This window comes from Xiphias gladius, chromosome 24, assembly GCF_016859285.1.
Source record: "Xiphias gladius isolate SHS-SW01 ecotype Sanya breed wild chromosome 24, ASM1685928v1, whole genome shotgun sequence".
In the NCBI taxonomy this organism is placed as follows: Eukaryota; Metazoa; Chordata; class Actinopteri; order Istiophoriformes; family Xiphiidae; genus Xiphias; species Xiphias gladius.
Window position 1 is genome coordinate 6,674,875 of NC_053423.1, and position 23,645 is coordinate 6,698,519.

Genomic DNA, 23,645 nt, shown 5'->3' on the forward strand with positions numbered 1-23,645 from the left:
GGTTCGGCCAGTACTACCTTAAGCAACCTGGTGAGGATTGCTGCAGGTGTGTGTGTGTGTGTGTGTGTGAGTGAGAGAGAGAGAGAGAGAGAGAGAGAGAGAGACATTGGCTGCTGCTGCACCTTGCACTCTGCAGCACTTGCGCACCCCTTCTACTCTCCGCTCACCTCTGCGCGTAGTAAAAGCCTCTCCACGCCGCCGCTCCGTCACCAGCAGCCGGGCTGGTGGACGTCGCTGAGGCTCCGCCGCAGCGAGACACCGCACACGGTATCGAACACCAAGTCTGTCTCCCCCCCGCCGCCCCCCTCCCTCCCCTTCCCGCCTCCGGCTGTCGTTGCGCTTCTGCTGCAGCGTCCAAGTTCAGGTGAGCCCAGTCTCCGGCACAACAAGTCCCCTTTCCGGCACCGACCGGGATGCTCGCTCCCTCCCGTTAAATGGGACGTTATAAATGGGCCGCGCAGGATGTGAAGCCTCGCTAGAAGAAGCAGGAGGATGGCGAAACCAGGCTCGTCTGCGGCGGTGCTGCTGCTCCTGCTGGGCTTCCTGTCGGTGTCCTCCGTTAACGCCGGTGAGTTTTACCACAGGTTGATGAAGGGGGATCATCGCGAGGGAACAAGGGCTGATGATGTACTAGCTGATCAAACACATGCTGCTGTGTAGTATTGGTGTGTTCGGACCACAGCTGTCTAGTGTGGTGCATGTGGCACATTATGGAGTAGCGGGTCCCTTTGGAAAAGCACCTGACAGGACACATTGTTATGGATGTGTTTGCATGGGCTGCGTGTTTTTGCGTGCATCAGGATCGGCATTTGCATCGGCAAGGTAGAAACAATAAGCTTTGTAATGCCAAAAATGGCTGACACAATTTAGTCTCCTGTTGTATCAAGACTGAGGCTGATATAGTGCTTCATAAACCAAGTTTTTCTCCCTAGTTTGGAGCATATTTCTAGGAATAAGTGTTAATTTGAAACGGGAAAGATCACCTTCGTTGCACTACTGTGTGATTGGTTAAAGAAAGTTCTTGATTTTCTGTAGGGAAATACACTGGCAAAATGGGAACTTAATCTAAGAAAATAAGATTTTAAGTGGTAGTTTAATAGTCGATGGTCAGAAAACGTATCTGCAACAATTTGCCATCTTTCTTCAAATATAATAGTGAAATGAACATCTCTCGGTTTAGGACCGTTGGTTTGGACAAAACGAGACATCTGAAGATGTCACCTTGGCCTCTGGAAATTTTTCGTGGCCATTTGTCACTATTTACTGACATTTTTAGTGTCAGTTAATGGAGAAGCTAATCGATAGATTAACCTGTATTGAACGGGATCTCTAGTTTCAGCCCTAAAGTGTGTGGCCCTGCCTTAAAACTTCACCTTCAGCAGCCATCAATGTCCTGAAGGGATATGAAATGAGATTTAACAAAAATGAGTTACTCCCATTCAAAGCCCTGCCCCACCATAGCTCTATTCATCATATATCATGCATGTTAGATATAGTGCCTCATCTATCTTTCATGATTTGGAACATTTTTAACCTGCAGCATCTTATATGCCAGAAGAACATTCATTTCAGGCACAAGGTCTTACATTGTTACATTGCATCCGGATAATAAGCTGAGAGATGACAGACAGTCCTTTGAAAAGCCCAAATCTTGGTGATAAGATCATGTGGAATTTATCTCAACATCCAGAAATATGATATTTGGCTTCCTGAGGCCGGTGATGAATGTAGTTTTAAGAGGGAATTTTGTGATTCCGCAGCCAGCTTTTGGCATTTGTGGCAGCAAACAGCTTAAGAATTGATGGGAATCCCTCTCTGCTGTTGTATTGTTTCCTCTGTGTGTGTGTATGTGTGTGTGTGTGTGTGTGTGTGTGTGTGTGTGTGTGTGTGTGTGTGTGTGTGTGAGCGCTGGAAGATAGACAGTGGGAAAACAGCTAGTCACTCGAGAAGTCATAGCTATGTATCACACACGTACTCTAACAAACAGCACACATCTACCCTGCACCGACAAACACACACACAGAGCCTTTGGGAGCAACCGAGAGAGTTTAGTCGCCCACCAAAAAATTAATTCCACCAACACTACGGATAACTCCAATTTTCTCTGCTGCTTTCTGATGACTGTGTTTCGCACTGAGCGGGCAAGGAGAGAACAGAGAGAAAAAGAGAAGCACGTTCTTCTTCCCGTGATACCATTATTTGTCTTTCCGAACAAGTCTCAGGCTGGAGGTTCAATATTGGCAGAGGTGTGAGACAATGTGACAGTCTAATTTGCCATAAGTGACAGACTGCGGTTTCTGCTGGTAATCTGGCCGATAACCAGAGGGAAAGGAAGAGAACTGCACAGTAATCGGATCACACAGACACACACTTTTAAACGGAGTGGGAAAGGTTACACCTGGAGATGAGAGTGTACAGATGAGCAGTATTAAAGCGAGACTTCGCAACTTTTGAAGGGGCGAAATGGAACAGCGCTGCCTTGCTCAACTCAACACTCAGGCATTTTGCAGCCACATGACCAGTGGTCCATGGTGGGTAACATTAGCTAATGTTAGCAAACCTCAGATAGATACTCCTGTGTACCTTATGGGGTTGTCTCTCTTTAGTTGAAATTCGAAGTACCACTGGAACAAGGGAAATTAAAAAAAAAATGTATAATGTACGAATTCATAGACTGTAAGCACAGCAGGACTTTGGAAAAAATCCACTGTTATTCTGATAACTCTTGTAGTAAACTAGGCGATTGTTTTGCTTTGTTAGCACAAAATAGATGAAACTAGCTGCAGTGAGCAGATAATGACACCAAAGCATCTGAGAAGTAATGTGTAGAAGTATTTTGAATTTGACAGTATCGGTGGATATATTGTGGAGAAAGGTAGGACTGTACGCTGCCTTTTAAAATTTTAGCTGCCTTAAAGTAAGATTACAAATTTGACGTCACTGGTTAGTTTGTCAAGTGAAGCAGTGGAGGCCCCTTAACATAGTTTAAGATTAGGCTACATAGGTTAGTTCTCAATTCTTCTAACCTCTTTTTTTTGATGACTTTATGACCCTTCTGTTACACTACATTTTAACATTTACCATTATCTCAATAGCCACTTGCTGTCCAGCTAAAGTTAGCCTCACTTTAAACCTGCAATAAGTAATTTTGGCCACTACGTGGCAGCAGAAACAAGCCATAAACACAACAGTGACATATTTCCACTTTATTTTGCCAAAAAAAAGACACTGATGAGAGCAGTGAGAGTGAACTAAAACAGTACATTTGTGGGCCGGAAAACCAAAACATGAGATAAAAGACGCTACATGCTCCGTAGCAACGCTGTTCGCATACAAGTGGTCATATTCACTGTTGATATAAAAAATATTGATAATAGCTACTTTAAGACGTGACATACCTAGAAGTGAAGGTAAAACTGGAAGAAAAACACATAATAGCACAGAGTAGATAAATGCACATTTCAGTGCTAATCCTGTGTGTGTGTGTGTGTGTGTGTGTGTGTGTGTGTGTGTGTGTGTGTGTGTGTGTGTGTGTGTGTGTGTGTGCGTGTGTGTGTGTGTGTCTGTCTGTCTGTGTCTTGTCAAGGTCTTCTATGATCAGAGTCAGGTCTGTATTTCCCATGAGCCTGAATTTCACAATCATTGTCAGCGTCAGACCTTGACATTGTACTAGAACACACACATGCCTGCTCCCATGCACACACATTCACACACACCCCCCCCCCCTCTTACAAATTAGTTTTTTTTCCCACTCTCTGGTCCCTTTACATTAAGGAGGGAAGAAATAATGTAATTTAATACATCAAAGTTAAGCTTCTGACAAACAAATGCATTGCATTCTGGGATGTGAGTTTTTTAGCCCAAACATGAACCTCAATTAGCAGTATGATGGAGGAAATGCATCCCCATGAGTCACACTTTAATGAGATGTGCATGGGAGAAAGAAGAGAGAGAAGAGAGACAAAGGTAAAGAGGGGAAAACGCATGAGTGTGTGTGTGCGCGTGTGCGTGAGAGAGAAAGAGAGAAATACCAAGATGAAGACAGATGAGAAAGAGCGCCTTTTCAAGGGAAACACCAAGAGACCTGTGTGTGGTTAATTTGGCCTGGTATTAATGAAAGGAGGAAGATTAATTTGAGGGTGGAGAAGAGAAGATCTTAGGGAAGGTTGGGCGAGAGAGCAGGAGAATACAGAGTTCAAAGAGAGAGGGTGATGGAAAGGGCAAGATGTGTGTTCGGGTCTAGACAGTAGCATTTTTTCTGTGTATTACAAGGCATAAAGAAAAAATATTCATGACCCGTCTCTTACACTTTGTTTCCTGTGGCCATACTGCATCTGCATGTCAGACACCCTGCTGTCAGCTCCGCTCAATGTGACCATCAGAGAGCTTGAGGTCAACTCCGCCGTGGTCACGTGGGAAATCTTGGAGGGGGACCCTGTCATTGGATTCGCCATCACCCAACAGGTACTTGTGTGTGCGATGTGTCCTTCATATGAGTGCGTTCAGCGAGAAAGTGACAGCGTTGGACATCGTTTAGATCAGAGGTTCTCAAACTGTGAGGAGTGAGATATGAGGCAAAAAAATCTGCAGGTGAAAAGGACAAATGCATTATTGTGCAATCTAAAAACAAACAAAAGGGAATTTAGTTATTGTAGTTTTGGCATGCTGATTGGTCCACTTGCCCACACGGTCAAAAGTTGCAGCAGTAGCAGCGGCGTGGTGTGAAGCTTATGGAGATAATTAAGGTAATTTAAAACCCTTAGCGCTTGAATGCTGTAATTTGCATCAAAAATCTCGCTCCGTCTTGGAGTCATTACTCAGTCCAATCTCGACACACTGTGTGATGCACGTATTTTTAGATTCAGTGTGACTTTCTGTTGCTGAGAACATCGTCATTTTTTATTTATACATAGAGACTAAATGTCCATAAATTCACTAGAAAAAAGTTACCTGGGAATCATCACATTACATCACAGTTTTCTTCAGTATCAAAGTAGTCCAGTGATAGTTGTCTGTACGTCCGTGTGTACAACAAACACAGGAACTGTTAATAGCTAATGTGACGTACTTTTAATGGTGCCAATTCGCTAAAATGTTAATAAATATAGGGGAAAAAAAAACAGGGTTCAAGTTGTACCCCACAACATTACTCTGAATCCATTGAAATATTATATTTCCTCTTTACATCCCCGAAAGCATTATGGGAATAGTAGTTCCAAAACGTGGATCATGATTATGACCCAAACACATTCACCGAGCACCTTAACAGGAAACCCTGTACACCTGCTTATTGATGCGATTATCCAGTCAGCCAATCGTGTGGCAGCAGTGCGATAGAAACAATGGAACCCCTTTGGGATGTGGTAGAACAGGAAACTGGCAGCATGAATGTGCTGCTGACAAATCTGCAGAGAGGATGTGATGTAATCACGTCAACATGGACCAGAATCTCAAAGGAATGTTTCCAACATCTCGTGGAATCCATGCCACGAAGAACAGACATTGCTTTTAGAGCAAAGGGAGGCCCAGCCCAGTATTAGTATGGTGTTCCTAATTAAGTGCTCGGTGAGAGTAGCCGTAAGACAAAGATTAACAAAAAGAGTGAAAACATCCATTAATGTTAATGTTAATTGTTTCAAACTGTCATATATATTTTTTTGACATTATTAAGGCTCAGAACATCCCATCAGGATGGTGAGGGGGCAGTTGTCTGATTTTTTTTGTATGAGGGAGAGCCCACAGTTTCAGACTTTGAAAACCACAACCTTTACGTAAATAAACAAAAAGACTTAATCAGTCAAATTTTGCAGCCAAATAGCTGTACATACACTTTCCGATGCTTTTCAAATGTACATTTTGTCTACACGCAGTTGTAATAGGTTAAAAAATTCCCTACTGTAATTACCTGATAAATAAAAGTGCCTCTAAGGAGACTTACTCTTGATCTGTCAGGAACCAATTGACCTGAGCAAGCAGTCTTAGCTGGATAATAATGTACATTTCAAGCAGAGTCTACATGGCCAGAGAAGCACTTTGTTTCTTTAAGCTTAATTACATTGCAAACCCCATGTGGCTTTATTTCAGCTTTTTTCCCAACCATTAACCAAGAGAGACATGTACACATTTGCACCATATCAGCCCTAAGCAGAGGGCAGTTTGCTGAATTTTCACATGAGGGATCATCAGGAAAATCCAGTACACTTGTGTTAAGAAGTAGAAAAGCTCTTTTGGTCTGCCTTTAGGGAGCAATGTAAAGCTGAACCTGTGACTTTAGTTCATGTGATTCAGGGTTTTGATTGCAGGTATTGTTACTTTGTGCCATTATTACCTTGAATTGTCAATATTTTTATGTCAAAGAAATTACCTATAGTAAGTTCCCCTCAGAATTTTGTTCTTGGCATGTTGGAAAAGCATCTAAACCATGCCAAATCAAAATCCACTATAATCTGTGGTTTAAAAATATCAGTGGCCCGATACATCACTTTAACCCTGAACCGGTGAGTTTTCTGCTGAAGTGGTGCCAAAATAAAAAGGCTTTCTCTAGAAGGACCAATAAAGTATCACATTACACTGAGCCTCCTGGCCCCGGTTTCTCTTCTTCTGCTCTTCTGTTTCTCCCCTCATTTGCAGAAGAAGGATGTGCGCATGCTGAGGTTCATCCAGGAGGTGAACACCACCACGCGCTCCTGTGCACTGTGGGATCTGGATGAAGACACCGAGTACATCGTCCACGTTCAGAGCATTAGCATGGGAGGCAGCAGCCCCCCGAGTCAGCCAGTTCAATTCAGAACGCCCAAAGAGTCAGAGAAGATGGCGTCCAAGAGTCCAGGTGAGGGACGACAACACAAAGCCTTGGGCTCGTTTTTTTTTTTTTATTTACTAGTGAACTGGGAATTATATATATTTATATTTTTATATTTGTTTACTTTGATTCAAAACACAAGGGTGGAAATCTGATGAAGTCTAGGTGTAAACTTATTTCTTTTACTTACTCACCGGAGCATAATTAGCAGCTGGTTTGTCCCCATTTCTCTCTCCCCTGACTGTTACTGGAAGCCTTTTCTGAGCACATATGTACACACACGTGTAGGTAGGTCTTTGAAATTCAATAAATGCGACAGCACCCAAATGTAAGTATAAAAGCACACAGAAACAGAAGCACCCATGCGTGGACGCAGAAGCACTCACACAAAGCAAAACAAACGTTCTCCTGTTTTTCCTTTGCTGACACACACAAACCTGCACACATGAAGGTCCATGCATACAGAGATTTTATTGCAGCTTTTAACCATAAACAATAACACAGCAGAGGACTACTATTTAATATAAATAAAACACAGAAATTGCCATCTTTGTGAGAACCCCTCCCCACCTCCCTTACAATGTATTGTTCTCATTCCCAAAGGCAGAGGCTGCTGTTATCTGAAGTACTTCCAATTTTATCACGTCCGACCCAGTTACAGCGCAAAGAGCAGCTGCTTCAGAGGGACACAGCAAATGCTTAACGCTCATCAGCAGGAAGTTGATAAGAGAGGAAAGAGGGGATATTTGGGAACAGTGTATTCCCTAGAAAAACCTTGGTGTGGGAAGTTGTTGTGGTCCCTGTGAGGGAGGAAAAGCGTTCAAGCTTGATATGGACCGTAAAAATGTACATCTTAACAAGTCACTTGGTCTCTTCTGCAGTAATAAAGCAAGAATCCGGGCAAATTTCCATTAGCAAATGACCATTTTTCATCCTACACCTGTCAAACTTTCCGTTTTTCGCTGCACATATGCAGTTTAAAGTGAAAAATGGGGCCAATTTTTTTAAATTCTCAATAATTTCTGAAAAAATGTGGGTCCTGGATTTGAGACCCATAGAGAACAGCAGGCTTCTAATTTCTAGCTGACCGTTGATTTTGCCGACAGAGACGACGTCTGTAGCTGGCAGATGTAGTCCACTGTAGCTAGCCAGCTAATTTCGTAAGCTAACAGTAGCTGCATGAATTGGCTTACTTACTTTCTAATGTTTACAGATGTCTCATTTCGAATGGAATGGAGAACTTTGTCTCATACGGTATTTGTACATGATGGGCACATGACATCACGCTGACAGATCCAGGCTAAAGGTACATGTCCCAGGCAAAAAGTCAGCATCCTCACCAGTTGATGGTTCACGTAGAAGACACTGAAATAAAGAAACAGCATTATTCTTGTATAGCAGCACAGAGTTAGTCCTGGTATTGTAAGTATGACAAGGAAAAATATAAGATCAGACTGTTATGTTGTTGTGTTGTTTGCTGCTTAGCTCATTGTTTTTATTTTTTTGGTGTTTTTGGCTGACTCGTTGTGTTTGCATCGACTTTGATGGAAGTTCCCTGTGTGCAAATCGTGTGTGTGTGTGTGTGTGTGTGTGTGTGGGTGTGTGTGTGTGTGTGTGGGGGAGCATTCATTTGCTGTCCTGATTAAATCTCTCAGCCATTACTGCTTTCCTCCCCCTCTAAGCGGGTATTAATCAGCCTGACACCATTTATTATCTGCAGGCGCAATGCAACACAACACACAACCTGTCTGTGTTTCTGTCTGTTTGTCTGTTCATCTTTCTCCCTACCTGCCTATCTCTTCATCTGTCTGCCTGTAGCTTGTATGCAAAGACAGCAAAAAATTACAAAAGTCCTGAATGTACTGAAGTTTTCATAATGTAGTCCAATCTTTTCTGGCTAGTGTTGAGGTATAATGTTTTCTTTAAGTTACTACATAATACAGGAAGCTGCAAAAGAGCCTCCTTACTGTCGGAACTGTTTCAACCACTAATTTAGTCTACTGAGCACCATGCAGCAACACCCTGCTTCTCATTCACATGGTTACACACATTCACATACAGCATGTACAAGAAGACAAGTACTTTGATTGCATACTGATTAAAGCTACTTTGATTATTGCAGCTGCCATGTACAGTAAACAGTGTAACAAGGTTATCTGACTTTATTAAGGTATAACTTGTAACCTGATTTACAGAACTGTTTTTTCTGGCATGTGATCAAATTGCTCTCTTGTATGAATGCGGCTTAGTGTATTTTATTTGAGTATTTTGATTCTGCACACATGGGTCAAAGGTCACAAGGGGACCTGAGAGCAAAGCAGTGTGTTTGAAAAAAGAGCAGTATGGCAAGGGATGTATACCTGCACCTAATATTAAGATGCTCTGTAAACCCATCATGCACCAAATGATAAACACTAACAAAGTCCCAACGTGGTCTTTCCATTATGGTATGTCACTAGTGCTATTTTTCCTTACGGATGCCACAGATAATAACTGTACTAACACACTACTTAGGTTGTTGAAGAAGTCATAATTACTGCAAATCATTGTTTTAATCAATAACCTCAATCTATGTAAATGTACTAAGAGTGATGTGATGTGTAAGGCTAAATCAATTAGTCAATTAATCTATTTTAATACAAAATATTTGTATTAAAAATACAAAATACAAATACAAAATATTTCCAGCTTCTCAAATGTGAGGATATCTATTTTATATCAGTGTAAATTAATATCTTTGCGTTATAGACTATTAGTCAGGTCAGGCAAAACAATACATTCAATGGTGTCACCTAGGATACTAGTAAACTATGAGGGACTTTTTTTGTGTTGTCTTCTAATATTTAATCATTATATCAAGAAAAATACGGCACATTAATCAATACTGAAAATAAAAATTAGTTGCAGCCCTAAGAATGTGTACGAGGTAGAATACATGCCGAACCGTGAGAGATGGCTACTCACGCTCCTGCCTATGCATACACTTCCCAAGGCAAGCATTTATCTGGTCTGCTGATATCTATTACCTCGTGAAGCGTCCGTGTGCAGCCTCCACACAGAGGGACGTACAGTAGAGAGTTTACAACAGAGACATGTAATCTGCTACTACCAATTTATTAGAGTATAACCAGACCCTGACAACAAAACTGTTTTCGGAAGAGAACGGGCTCAGGGAAAAAATTCTCCTCTGATCATAACTGATCATACTTCAAAAATAAAAGAAATCATTTAGCTCATTTATAATGCTTGAGTGATTTGTTGTGTTGGCGTTATTATTGAGCTGTAGCCCTGTAGTTGAGTTAGTGGTTAATCACTGGTCAATTTGAGAATCACCTGCACGACAGTAAAGTTGAACGATGCTGCATTAGTCATTTGAAAAGCTAGACAAAAGGTTCACATCAAGTATGCCAATCATTATAAAAGTAAAAAAGTAAAAGGTTTTTTTATTTACTTTCCATCACCTCTAAATGTAAAAATCAAAATAAATGTAATCCTAACTTTCCCAGCCTTATACTGAAATCATTTAAATGCATTTTTTCCCTTGTCAGTCTACCCTCAATACTCCATAATGACAAAGCTTAAACAGAATTTTAAAAATCTTGCAAATTTATTAAAAAATAAAAACCAAAATATCACATTGACAAAAGTATGCAGACCCTTTGCTATGACACTTCACATTTTGTCTTGGTCATCTTTGAGATGTTTCCACACTTTGATTGAAGTCAACCTGTGGTAAATTTTATTGATTGGACATGATTTGGAAGGGAACACACCTGTCTATATAAGGTCTCACAGCTGACAATGCATATCAGAGCAAAAACCAAGCCATGAGGCAGAAGGAACTGCCCGCAGAGCTCAGAGACAGGATTTTGTCGAGGCACAGATTTTGGGAAGGATAAAAAAAAAAATTGCTGCGTTGAAGGTTCCCAAGAGCACAGTGGCCTTCATAATTCTTCAATGGAAGAAGTTTGGAAGGACCAGGACTCTTCCTAGAGCTGGAAACACAGTCAAACTGAGAAATCAGGGGAGAAGGGCCTTGTGAAGAGAGGTGACCAAGAACCCAATGGTGCCTCTGGCTGAGCTCCAGAGATCCTGTGTGGAGACGGGAGAAAACTTCCAGAAGGAAACTGTCACTGCAGTACTCCACTGATCTGGGCTTTACGGCAGAGTGGCCAGATGGAAGCCTCTCCTCAGTGAAAGACAAATAAATGCCTGCAATGAGTTTGCAAAAAAGCACATAAAGAACTTTTAGACTATGAAAAACAAGATTCTTTGGTCTGATGAAACCGAGACTGAACTGTTTGGCCTCAATTCTAAGCGTCATATCTGGGGGGAAACCAGGCACTGCTCATCACCTGCCCCATACTATCCCAACGGTGAAGCATGGTGGTGGCAGACTCATGCTGTGGGGGGGTGTTTTTCAGCAGCAGGGAAAGGGAGACTGGTCAGGGTCGAGGGAGAGCTGAGCAGAGCAAAGTACAACGATATTCTTAATGTAAACCTAGTTCAGAGCACTCAGGACCTCAGACTGAGCTGAAGAACAATGACCCTAAGCAAAGCCAAGACAACGCAGGAGTGGCTAATGGACAACTCTGTGAATGTCTTTGAGTTACTCAGCTAGACCCCTGACTTGAACCCAATCGAACATCTCTGGAGAGATCTGAAAATAGCTGTCTACCAATGGTCCCCATCCAACCTGACAGAGCTTGAGAGGATCTGCAGAGAAGAATGGCAGAAAATCCTTAAATCCGGATGTGGAAAGCTTGTCGCGTCAGACTCAAGAAGACTCAAGACTGTAATCGCTGCCAAAGGTGCTTCAACTAAGTACTGAGTAAATGGTCTGAAGACTTATGTCAATGTGATATTTGGGTTATTAGTTTTTAATAAATTTGCAAAAATGTCTAAAATCCTGTTTTCGCTTTGTCATTATGGGGTATTGAGTGTAGATTGATGAGGGAAGAAAAGAATTTAAACGATTTTAGCATAAGGCTGCAACATAACAGAATGTGGAAAAAGTGAAGGTCTGAATGCACTGTATATGTATTTTATTGTATTTAGAAAACCAACCCCATTACATTACCATACACTACCAGTGTGTGGTCAATACTTTAAGAATATTCATGTCACCTCATATGCAAGCACAGTCAGATCAGTGACATTGATGTCTTTATTCTTTGTTTTCTTTGTTTGTTCAACCCATAGCTGTTATACAATCCCAAACCAGGGGAAGCGACCCTGGCTGGAAGAGGGAGACAGTTTGACCAGTGGAAACAGGGTTAGCATGAGGCCTGCTGATGGCAACATAGAGCTAGAGGTTGTAGTAGACTGTGATCTAACCTTTAACCGTGTGATTGGTGTTGTGCTGCGGCTGCCAGAATCCTGTCAAAGAAACACAGTGAGCGACAGTGGGTCAGGATCCAGCTCCCTCTGTCTCTGTGGACCTCTGCTCTCACTTACCTTTAATTACACTGACCAGAGTGCAGAATTTACACCAAGCAGCCTCTCTGCTCTCCTGTGACCTTGTTTGATTCCCCGCAGACTTTCGGAGTGATGGCAATTTCACATTTGGCCTTCTGGGACAATGAATCGAAGTGTCCTCAGTGGCACTTTGTTGACTCTTTGTGTGTGTGTGTGTGTGTGTGTGTGTGTGTGTGTGTGTGTGTGTGTGTGTGTGTGTGTGTGTGTGTGTGTGTGTGTTTTCTCTCCAGACGAGGTGACAATGGAGGAATTTGGTCATGCCGCCCAGCTGAGGGCTGGAGAGCTCATCATCATTGTAGTGGTACTCATCATGTGGGCAGGTAATACTCCTCTTCAGCATCCCACATTTATCACTGCAGATCTTATAGGAATCCACTTTCTTTGGGGTGTAAGCTCTCTGACTGAGGTCCTATTAAGAGATGCACACACTGGTAGGGGCGTCATCTCTCTGTGATGAGTATTTTGTGCCCTGCAGTGCTTTATAAATGATGTAAAGCTGGCCAGTGTGCATTTTGGGTGATGACAACACATCAAATCCAGGTTTCCATGCTGTGCACCCACCAACAGGAGGCAACTATGGAAATGAAAAATAAACTGTATCATGAGGCAAGAAGCTATTGTAGTGACAGAAAAATTGACAGGAATGTGTTCTAGTAAAAGAAAGAAAAAAATTGAAGTTTGAAATTTTTTTCTGATGGAGATCATTTTAGGGTCTGAGGTTGAACTGTACCCCTAAGTTGATCAAATTCAGCAAAAAATTATGTTCGACTTTATTGTCCCTGAAGGGAAATTTGTCTTCCAGCCTGGCAAAAATAGAACACAAGCATACTTGAACATAAGATACAACAAATATGATAACATATACATCAAACATTCCTTATCCAAACCAAGGATCTAAGGACAGAGTAGAGCCCTCTGTGGCAAATTTGGGATTTGTGTTTTGGTCTGTAAACGTCAAACTAAGGGAGGTCTAATACTCTCGTGGAAGACAGGTGTGTAGGTAAATGAAATCCTGTGAAAGAAAGTGTTGAATTCCTGCACACTGTCAGCACAGAGTTTTTTTTTAAACTCGAATGTGTCTGCATTGGACCTACATTAACCATCCTTTCAGGCTATTAAATTTGAATTGACTTAGCAAAAATATACAGTGCATTTTATGTGAGCTTATTTGGTATGTTGTAATATACTGTATGTTTACATACTCATTTCATTTGAGGGCCTTATTCCCCTAACATGTCATAAGTGTGACACACACAAAATGCTCCAAAACCACAATGCGTTACAAACCAAACTAAAAGGTCATCATAGCTGGAAAACTCCCATCATCTTCAGCCCTGAACTTACACTTCAAATAACATCATGTTGCCATCCCCCTAACACAGATTGGCACAGTCAGATATATTAAAGCTGCATCACACCATAACATGACTAAGAGTCTGCAGCCATGCTATTAGCTCTCTGAGGTTGTACTTAAGCACAGTTTGAGCAGGTAAACTACTGTAGCAGGTAACGTTCAGAATTTGACTGCAGCGTGTTGACATGCTAACATTTGTTGATTAGCACTAAACACAAAGTACGGCTGAGGATGATGGGAATGTCATTAGTTTTGCAGGTGTTGGTCACAAACCAAAGTGGTGGACAAATTAAAATGTGGACCTGATGATGTTGCTAATTGAAAGGTTAAGGGATCACCAAAGTTATTACAATTCATCTCGCCCTGTTGGGGGCTGATGGATTAAATCCATCCCTTAGGTATTTCAGTCTGGACCAAAGTGATAGACTGACTTACATCTTCATCTCTACAGCTGCGCCACTAGCATTGCTAAAACTAATCTAATGCTGCCTAAGGTATAGATGCACAGTGTTGCCTTCTTAACTTACTTAGTCAAGTAACTTGCGTTTGTATTGACCTGACATAGATTAAATGTAAGATGCCTGTAAGATGCCTGATCTACTCCCAAAAAATTAAGACTCATCTGACAGCTTTCACTTTTACTTCTTACACATTATAATGAGAACATAGTGATGTCAACAAAAAACATGATGTCAATCACCTTTTTCTACTACTGGGATCATTTAGACAGAAACTGCTGCTCAGTCAGAGAGGGAGAACTTGGCTTTCTGTTGAAACTTACTTGTACATAAAAGTTTAATTTGCATATATGGAAACATTCACATGACATCAAACATCACATAACCAGAATGTGGACAATTGCAAGGTTACCTTTTCATCATCACGTACACCACATAGTCCTTCCATCTATACAATAGTGTTTCAAATTGTAAGAATATGGATGCTTCTTATTCAAACCTCCAAGTCATTAGCTCTGTGTTGCAGATATCCTTTTGTGCATCTCAGCACTGTTTTACAGAAAAAAATAGCTATAAATATTCCTTCCTAACCCACTTAACCAATTGTAATGAGATACAAATATGGCCCAAATACTGTATATGGCATGTACAGTAACAGCATGAAGCCTAGATCTCCTGCGCCAATTACCCATGAGAGGACAAGAGGCTGAGAGAGAGAAAGAGAGCGATTCAAAGGCAGTTGGAGAGGGAGCGGTGTGGGAAAAGTGTGAAAAACTGAGCAATCGGGTCTCGGGAAAAGAAAAAAGGATAGCAGGACGGTGAGAAAAACTGAAAGTGAAGGAGGTGAATTGTGTTTTTCAGCTTTTAATTGGTCCTAAGAGGCATCCTGGGGGATATCACAGTGAGATATCCCATCATGCCTTTTAGTATCTCAGTGATCAGATAAGCAGGGGCTGACATAAGCAGAACACTGAAGACTGGAGCCTGACCAGGCCAGATTCAACCCTTCACATACTCCTCCACGGTCATGAATTATTCTCTTTCTCCTTTTTTGTGCTTGTTCTCTATCCCTCTTTGCATCGGTCTCTCCTCCCTGCCATGTTTTTAATCTTTTTGAATGAAGGCAGGCTTCACGTGGCTATCTAAACATCAAGTTCTATGTCTACATCCGCACATTTTACCGTATTCATGTCCCTCTTTCTCTCAGTTGAAATCCATCTGCTTTACTGACACATCAAAAGACAGTTGCCTGAATAGAGACAAATAACACATTGCATATCATAACCTTCTCCATCTGTTAATGAAATACTCGTGTTGCTGTATATTAATATGTCAAGGCATACACGGCTAGAGAGAGTCCAAAAATGAGGACAGTAAAGTCAGGGAAATGAAAACCAAATGCACATTACAGCGGGTTGCGTAGTAGCTGTAATTGCTCTCTGGTCAGTTTAATGCATTTTAAAATGCCTTTTACAAGATTGACAGCAAATTTACAATGTTTCCAATGCAAAAACTGTTAAAACTCCCCTAATGTCCGCTTACTTGCAGTGTCTGGAGCTTTTGGTCATACCACATGGTCACAAGTTTGCTCCGTTGTCATGGATCTATGGCTGCTCAAACTTGCCATTATTCTCAGCGCTTTTAGGATTTCTCATCCATGTTAAAAGTTGAGATTGGCAGTTTCACGGTGACCTTTGACGCAAAAGTTCTCCACTCCTGGAGCTTTTGACCGTATCACCCAGTTGTTATCAGCAGGGTTATGCTAAAATTAATAATAGTCAATATAAGATATAAGGAAATCTACAATTGAAACTATATGATAAATGCAGGTAGGACAGAGCTAAGAAGCTTCCATGTAAATGTCCTATAGTACTAATCTTTAAAGGAATAGATCAAAATTTTTGGAATTACACATTTGCTTTAGAGTTAGATGAGAAATGTGATACCACTGGAAACATTCCAGTGTATCTTCGGCAAAGCCAGACTAGCTGTTTTTCCCTGTTTCCAGTCTTTATGCTAAGCTAAGCAAACTCCCTGCTTGCTCGAGCTGCTTATTTAAGGTACAGGTATTAGCGTGGTATTGATCTTCTCATCTAACTCTCGGCAAGAAAGCAAGAAAGCATATTTCCCAAAATGTCAAACTAGTCATTTAATTTAGTTCAAATTATTTGCATTCAATGGAGTATAAAAATACAAGGATTTATTGTCTGGCAATGCAAAAATCTGTAAAAATCTAAAATATCCTAAAATAACCCAGATGTGAAACAACATTCAAAAATATTTACCCCACTGAAATGTTCCAACGCTGACCTCTGCCATTACCATGGAGGAATGGAGAATCAAGCAAAGGAAAAAGTTAGTTCAATAGCCGTCATTACGCTAACAATACATCACCATTCCAATTTCTCTCTTAGGGGTCATCGCCCTGTTTTGTCGTCAGTATGACATCATTAAAGACAATGAGCCCAACAACAACAAGGACAAAGCCAAGAACTCCTCAGAGTGCAGTACTCCTGAGCACCCACAGGGCGGGCTACTGCGCAGCAATGTCTAAGACCAGCCTTGCATCGCCTTCTGCAATAACCAATTCCTTGAACCTCAGGACAGGTGAGGAACAGGAAATCATTACTGTCATTTACAGAATGCTCCCATCTCATTTAATACCTCCGACAAATACATTGTTTTTGGTCCATATTTATTTCTATTTTGTTATTATACCTTTGTAACAATCTACCCATATACTGTATTTTGACAGCTCACCATGCATTTTTGGATTTAAAACTAGTCTCAGTTGTGTGACATATTATTCCAATTCACGACTCAGGTTTAAGAGGTCTCAAGAGCACGACTCAGCTACACCTGTCAGGCTCAGCAGGCAAAAGCAGGCCTGACAAGCAGATGTCAGGCTGATGGCAGTGGATGTTAACAGGCAGGCAGATTAACTGGGCAAAAATGCAAAAGGAGCAGGCTAAAGGCGACGTCCACAAACAGGCCAAAACAGGCAAAGAAGGCTGGAAAGCCACAATGGGAAAAGCACAATAGACAATCTGGCAGGGAATGAATGGAAATGGGCTGGTATAAATACTCAGAGTCAATTAGGGAATGGGGAACAGATTAGGAGGTGGGCAGGGAAGAACCAGGTGGCTGAAAGGCGGGGCTACTGCTGGGCAGGAGGGCGTGGCAGGGTCTGAAATGACAGGAGAGTTACTAATATGGAAAAGGCAGGCAGAGATTAAGTTAATGCATGAATTAAATGTGACAATTTGTTAACATTGCTCCATGAACTGTGATCAAAATCCAGTCATATCTTAGCAATCATAACTAGGAACTGAAAGTCTGTCAATCTTTTGATTTCTTGACATGCTAAAGTGTTGCATGGGGCTGAGTGATGATTGTCATTGACACCAAAACACAAGAGCAAAAGTATAAGGAATGGATTAAACAGTGTGTTTATCTGCTGTAGTGTACGCAACAAACATTAGCATTTCTGGCTAACTAGCTCATTAATTATAGTAGTAACCTAATGTTACTTTCGATGCCAAGGGGAATACCGTTATGTTTATTTGTAGGGTTACAGGTTACGTTTAAAAAAAGCCCTGTTCAGGACTGACACGTCCACTAGTTCAGGGCGACGAGGGCTTCCATTTCACTTATATATCATGTATATAGCCATCAAGTGTATATATAAAACCCTTTCACTGGCTGCTACTTTTAAGATGAGTCCACTGGAAACATTAATAAGTGAGCAAGAGAAAAAGTTTTCAGACAACTCACAGACGTAGAGTTAAAGAGCGAGCTGGCTGATACAATCGCATCAATTAGCGACAGTTGTCATTTCTGCCAGTAAAAATCACATCCCTCATTAAAAAATGAGAACCCTGCTTTTGTCTGCTTCTGTTTGAAATCACTGAGCCATTATTTCACAAATTCCAAGAATTTCAAGTGGTAAATCTGCCACCGTTATCCTTGTAATCTGCAGTTTCCGCAGCGCTACGATGGAAGGCTTGACGGGTGAAGCAACAGTAGGCATGCGAGACAGGTGTTAGCGAAGAGTCAATTAGGAAAAAGAAAAAACGAAAAAGTAAAGTGAGACCTCAAACACTGACTTTAACTATAGATCAGTAAGAACTTGTTGTTGTTTCCTGTCCTGTCCAGAACTCTTTGTCTCTCATCAAGTACAGTAACATTCTTTCTTCCAGAGCCTGAGACCAACAGAAAGCCATTCTCAGACACCATCGTACTGAAGAACAGATTAATCATTACAGAAGCTCTGCTTGACACAAAGAAGAACTCTTGAAATAAAACAGACACAAATCTGAACGTGTAGAATCGCAGGCTGCCAACAGTAAAACAGGAAACAGAAGAGGACGAAACCACCTTCACTTTTGTTGTGACTAAAAACACTGGACTGTAGCCTACTTTGTGTGAACAGCCAGTATAGACACAAGACATAAAATGGCTGTCGGTCAAAGCACCAGAGGGGACTTTGTTTCCTCTTGAAAAGAACTGCTTGATTCATACGTTCTGGTTACCCTTCATCAGTGGCATCCAATCCCAGGAGGGGCTCATCAAACATGAATATCTGAGTGATTTTTTTTTTTTTTTTCAAATTCAGGTTTGTACTGGTCAGCGATGGGAGAAATGTAGTCTGCCTCACAGGAATAGCTGGTCCTTTAGGTCCACATATCAGTCAGCACACAACAAAACAAGCTCTGCTTTGTTTTAAACCAAGGACTTTCTCTTTTCTATCTGTCCATCTGTCATGACCTCTTTTCTGTTTTTATTACAGCCCTTTGTGTAGCAGCTCACCTCTCTCCCTGACTTTCTGTGCCGGTGTCTCTCTAATAAGCACATTGCTGTTTGGTGCTCCTCCACTTGCGATTGTTTGAGCCCTCACAACCCCAGTCTTGATTACGGTATCATTTTGATATTGTGTCTGACATATTGTACATTGAGTCTTATCTCCTTGCATTTCTCTCTCTCTCTCTGTCATCAGTTAAATGATGTGCCTGTTTTTCTGTCTCCTCTCTGAACTGGAATCGTAACGCCCCTGTCAGTGCGGGGATAAAATCTGTATGTTTTGGGGTTTTTTTTTAGTTTTCTTTTGCAGCACCCCATATTTTGCTTAAATGAGTCAGATGATGCTGTCTGAATACAGCCATGATTGAGACAAAGTTCAAAGGTTGGCCAGGAAATCTCTTATGAAAGCAATGTCTCACCCCAAATCAAAATTTTACAACAACTTTCAGTTTTGAATTCCAGAAGTTAACATTAGTTTCAAACTTTTTTTAAAAAAACTGGCATGGCTGAAAAATGGCTGATTTGGGTTCATATGGAGGTTTATTGCTCATCACTGCATATTCAGCACCATATGCTGTCTGTGGTCTGCAGCAGGATGTGCAGGGAATAAGGATAGAGATATGCAGGGCATCATTTGTAACGAAATGTATACACAGGGCAAAGTTTGGCTGGGTTTCCACTCTGGTTTGGCTGAAGACCAGCAGGGATGCCAGGCTGCAGAGGCACACAGCTGATCAATTTGGCTGTGTGGCTGAACCCTGTTTTGAAGTGTAAACCTTATTCAATCAAACCCTACTTTTTGCAACTGTCATTAACATGCATCCTGAGTACTCAGACCATGGGATAATGGGATAGAGTGAAAATTCATTATATCCAGGTGTAAATGCATTTAAGATTTAATCTTAAATTTAAATTTAATTTAAAACTGCCAGCACTATGTCGAACTTTCAAAGACTGCTAGTACCAGTAAGGACCATGAACATGTACTCTCTCTCTATGTGTGTGTGTGTGTGTGTATATATATATGTATATATATGTGTGTATATATATATATATATATTTGTGTGTTTGTGTGTGTGTGTGTGTGTGTGTGTGTGTGTGTGTGTATGTATTGATGTTTTCAGCCATTGCATTCATGTTTTAAAAAGGACATCCAGTTGTCCAGGCTCACAGCAGAGTACATAACTGAAATTTGAAAGATATGGTGTCTTTCCACCTTCAAAGCAGTCTGGCAGTTCAACAGTGTAATAAATCATTGAAAATGTAATGTGATGTCTACATTGATGAGTAGGTGTAACAAGCAAAAATAGCCCATTTGTTTTAATTTAAGTGGACCAGCCACAACAGGGGGATGGTTTTTCCAAGGGTTAACTCTAGTGCACCAGGCTGATCTACAGATAGATGCTTGTTGAGAGCCATTTAAAAAGTCCAGACATTTGTTGGTTATAGCTTTAGAAGTCTCGGCAGTTCACATTTGCCTGCACCTTATTTTATACACATATATTTCATATCCAACACTGTCATATCATGCCATGAATACATTTGTGAATACATTCATTTTTTGACATTTTATGGAGGAAATGATTCATCGATTAAAGCAGTGGTTCTCAATCTTTTTCTGTGATGTCCCCATTCAGAAGCCAAAAAAAATCATGCCCCCACCCCCAACCCAGGAAATACGGATTTTATTTTTAGCAATACCAGGGAAACTAGAAATAAAACAAGCCAAGTTAGCTTCAGAGCCTTTTCTTTGTTTTGGTTGCCGTACGAAACCTATTCATGCAACTTCAGCTCTGCTCAACATTCTTCCCCTGGTCCTCCAGGGGAAGAATGAGTGTTGCACCCAGTCGTTTCTAGGAAATTACTCACCAAAAGGAAAAAATGGGTTTGGGATGAGTTCCAGAGATCGGAGAGTATTGAAAGGCAGACTACCTGCCTTTCAATACTTTCAATACTAGCTGGTTTTGGTGTATTCATGGGAATTGTTGACCCAAAGAAAAATACAGAATTACTGCAGTCTAATTCCTAAAAGTAAAATTAAATGGATAAATTAATCAATGAGGAAAATCGTTATTATTTGCAACCCTAGTTTTCAAGCACCCCCGGACATGCCACAATTAAAGGAGAAATCGTAGCATCCATATTCATAAGCTTCTCACTTATTCAGTTACTTTATCAAGGGTTTTATGTGAATGAGTAAAGGACTTCATCAGAGTAATCAAGCTAAAAATAAAGCTTCATTATCTTTGAGGCCTCCTGTTCAATTATGATGCGTTATCCGCGGCAAATACACCATTAAGCCACAACATTAAAACTGGTAACTGGTTTAATGTTGCTGATCGGTGTATATTGGACCCCACCCCCTGGATACTGAAGCTCACCAGTTGAGTTCACTAAAAAGTCAGACAGAAAAACACCGCAGAGCTGAACTCAGCAGAGTTGCAGCCATATTAGAGAAAATGAGTGAATGTCTGAATGCCTCGCTGGTCGAGATGACTGCTAATCAGCACCACATATATACATACACATATACAGACACGCTCACACATGCTCGATTTAAATACTGCCTTGTGTATTTAAATGCTGCCCTGTGCTAGGAGAGACAGCCATTACTTTCTCATCTCAATCATCAATTCTGCTCGCACAGCGATCCCTCACCCTGCCATCCATTTTTCACCCTCTGCCTCCTTTATCAGCCTCCCTCTTTCCTCCTCTATCTCCAGCCACCCTCATCCACCTTCATTCTCCCATTTATGACTTTCCCTACACTTTCTATCCCTCTGTCGCTATGCTTTCTTTCTCATAAATCACGCCACCCTTCCTCGTTTCTCCCCTTCACCAGTCTTGTCCTCTCTTCTCTTCCCCCTCCAGCTTCCCTCTCGCCCCTGTTTCTCATTATATCCACTCTCAGTCTCCTGTTAGCCGCCTTCTCCCGCTCCGCATCAGCTCTCCTCTCGCTCATTCGGCCCCGACCCATTGCCTAACTCGCTCCTCTGCTCATTTATCACCTTTTCGTCTCAGACTGACCAGGATGGTCACTTTACCTGGTAAACAAGTAAGGCGAAACAGAGGGAGGGAGGAAGAGAATGAAAGAATCGATGAAAAAAAACAACTTGGAGGGAAGGGAGAAAATACAAACAAGTATGAGAGCTAGGCAGCAACAGTTGTGTTAGAAGAAATACTGCAACAGTGTGGGCTTACATTTTTCCTTATTATACCCATATTACTTAATACTATATATAACACTAGGAGCTCTACACTGCAATACAAGGATTCTGTATTTTTATTTACATGCATCATCAGCAGGTGATAATATTGACTTTTCTTCTGGGAGATGTGGCTTCAGCCTCAGTCTGTTAGCATGCTATCATGTCATCATGCTATTGTGCTTATACGAGACTCTTTTACAGAGCTCTCGATTTAAAAGGAGTCAGTGGGAAACATTGAAAGGTCAGCTAGAGACAGCAAATTTAAGCAACTCATGGAGATAACGTCAGCTTAATTTAGCTTACAGGTAGCTACAGTTGAAATAATCAGCCAGCAACATGTATCTTTTTAGCTGCTAAAAGAGACCAAAAAATTACAGAGAAAATCGAGTGATATTCCGCCACCATATTCACTGTTAGCTGCGTCAGAGCTGTGCGGGAATGGAAAGCTTGACAGATGTAACTAAAGGGATGGGGCTTGGTGAACGGTTTGTTGGAAAAAAAATGAAAAGTGATTAAAAATGAAGCCAAAGTTAATTAATTAATTAATAAAATAAAACAAAAACTCCTGAACAAAGTTACGTGACAAAAAAAATGATTCAAGACTAACTTAACACCCCCTGAGAATGTCCGTACCTGTCTTTGCTGACCTCCAGTGGTTTAACTCGCTGAACTTGCTGCACAGGTGTATTACTGGACACCGTGACATCGTCGATGGTGAGTTTGGTCACAGGTGAAGCATTCTTTAAACCTTCAGCCACAGACGGAAGTGACACTCTGGTTTTCGGCTTGGTGGTAAGTTATTTCTTAATGTAGGATGAAGGTGAAAGAAAAAAAAAAAAATCAGAAATTGATTCGTTCACGCACCAGTCTCTCAAACCATAAGAATGGGTGAAAAACAGGTGTAACTACACAGACGAGAGATGAGAAGAAAGGCTGCGTAGAATGAACAAGTGACTCCATTGTTGGGGTGGTCTGTTAGCTCCAGCTGGTTTTAGGTGGAAACCACGTGCCATTGAGAAAGCCAAACAAGGTGTTTTCCACCTACACACAAACAAAGAGAAAGAGATGAGAAGAGCAGACTTGTGATTTTTTAGAGCATAGGATAGCCTTACGTCAGAAGGGGTGACAGAAGTGGGGCATCATGGCCAGCCCTGTAGAACACAGCAGGATTCAAGAACCAGTGGGTCTAACAAAAAAGACACTGGAAATTTGACCAGCAAGCTTTTTCCAAGGGAAGTGTAGCTGGTTGCATCGGAGGAAGTTAGAGTAGTTGTTGCTGCTCAGTCTGCACAGATGAAGCAGGTGAATGCAGGAAAAGACTCCCCTCAGCAAATGAGGAAGTATTTTTAAACCGTACCCGACTCCCTGTTTCGTCGTCTCCTTCATGTGTTTAGTCTCCTTCTGTCATGAAAAAGAAGAAGACGGATTTGTATCACGGAAGGATTCGTGTTGCATTAAAACACTCTGCTCATTAAAGTAAAGGCCTAAATACATACACACACTCTCCTTTCTTCAACTTTATTATTTATAGCTGTTTTAAAGTT

At 41.3% G+C, this 23,645-nt stretch overlaps 1 protein-coding gene across 1 annotated transcript; it reads left to right on the forward strand.

The window, feature by feature from the left end:
* Positions 1-457: 457 nt before the first annotated feature.
* fndc5b (fibronectin type III domain containing 5b) lies at positions 458-19,588 on the forward strand. The gene is made up of 6 exons (XM_040122036.1): positions 458-568; positions 4,346-4,464; positions 6,631-6,829; positions 12,511-12,600; positions 16,507-16,699; positions 18,292-19,588. The coding sequence occupies exons 1-5, from the start codon at positions 493-495 to the stop codon at positions 16,644-16,646; spliced, it is 624 nt and encodes a 207-aa protein (XP_039977970.1). The 5' UTR covers positions 458-492; the 3' UTR covers positions 16,647-16,699; positions 18,292-19,588.
* Positions 19,589-23,645: the final 4,057 nt, after the last annotated feature.

Excerpts from the sequence above, each read along its gene's own strand:
- fndc5b (XM_040122036.1), top strand. The coding sequence starts at position 493 with ATGGCGAAACCAGGCTCGTCTGCGGCGGTGCTGCTGCTCCTGCTGGGC. Across the intron at positions 569-4,345 it reads GGTGTCCTCCGTTAACGCCG|ACACCCTGCTGTCAGCTCCG; the intron begins GTGAGTTTTACC and ends TCTGCATGTCAG. Across the intron at positions 6,830-12,510 it reads GATGGCGTCCAAGAGTCCAG|ACGAGGTGACAATGGAGGAA; the intron begins GTGAGGGACGAC and ends TTTTCTCTCCAG.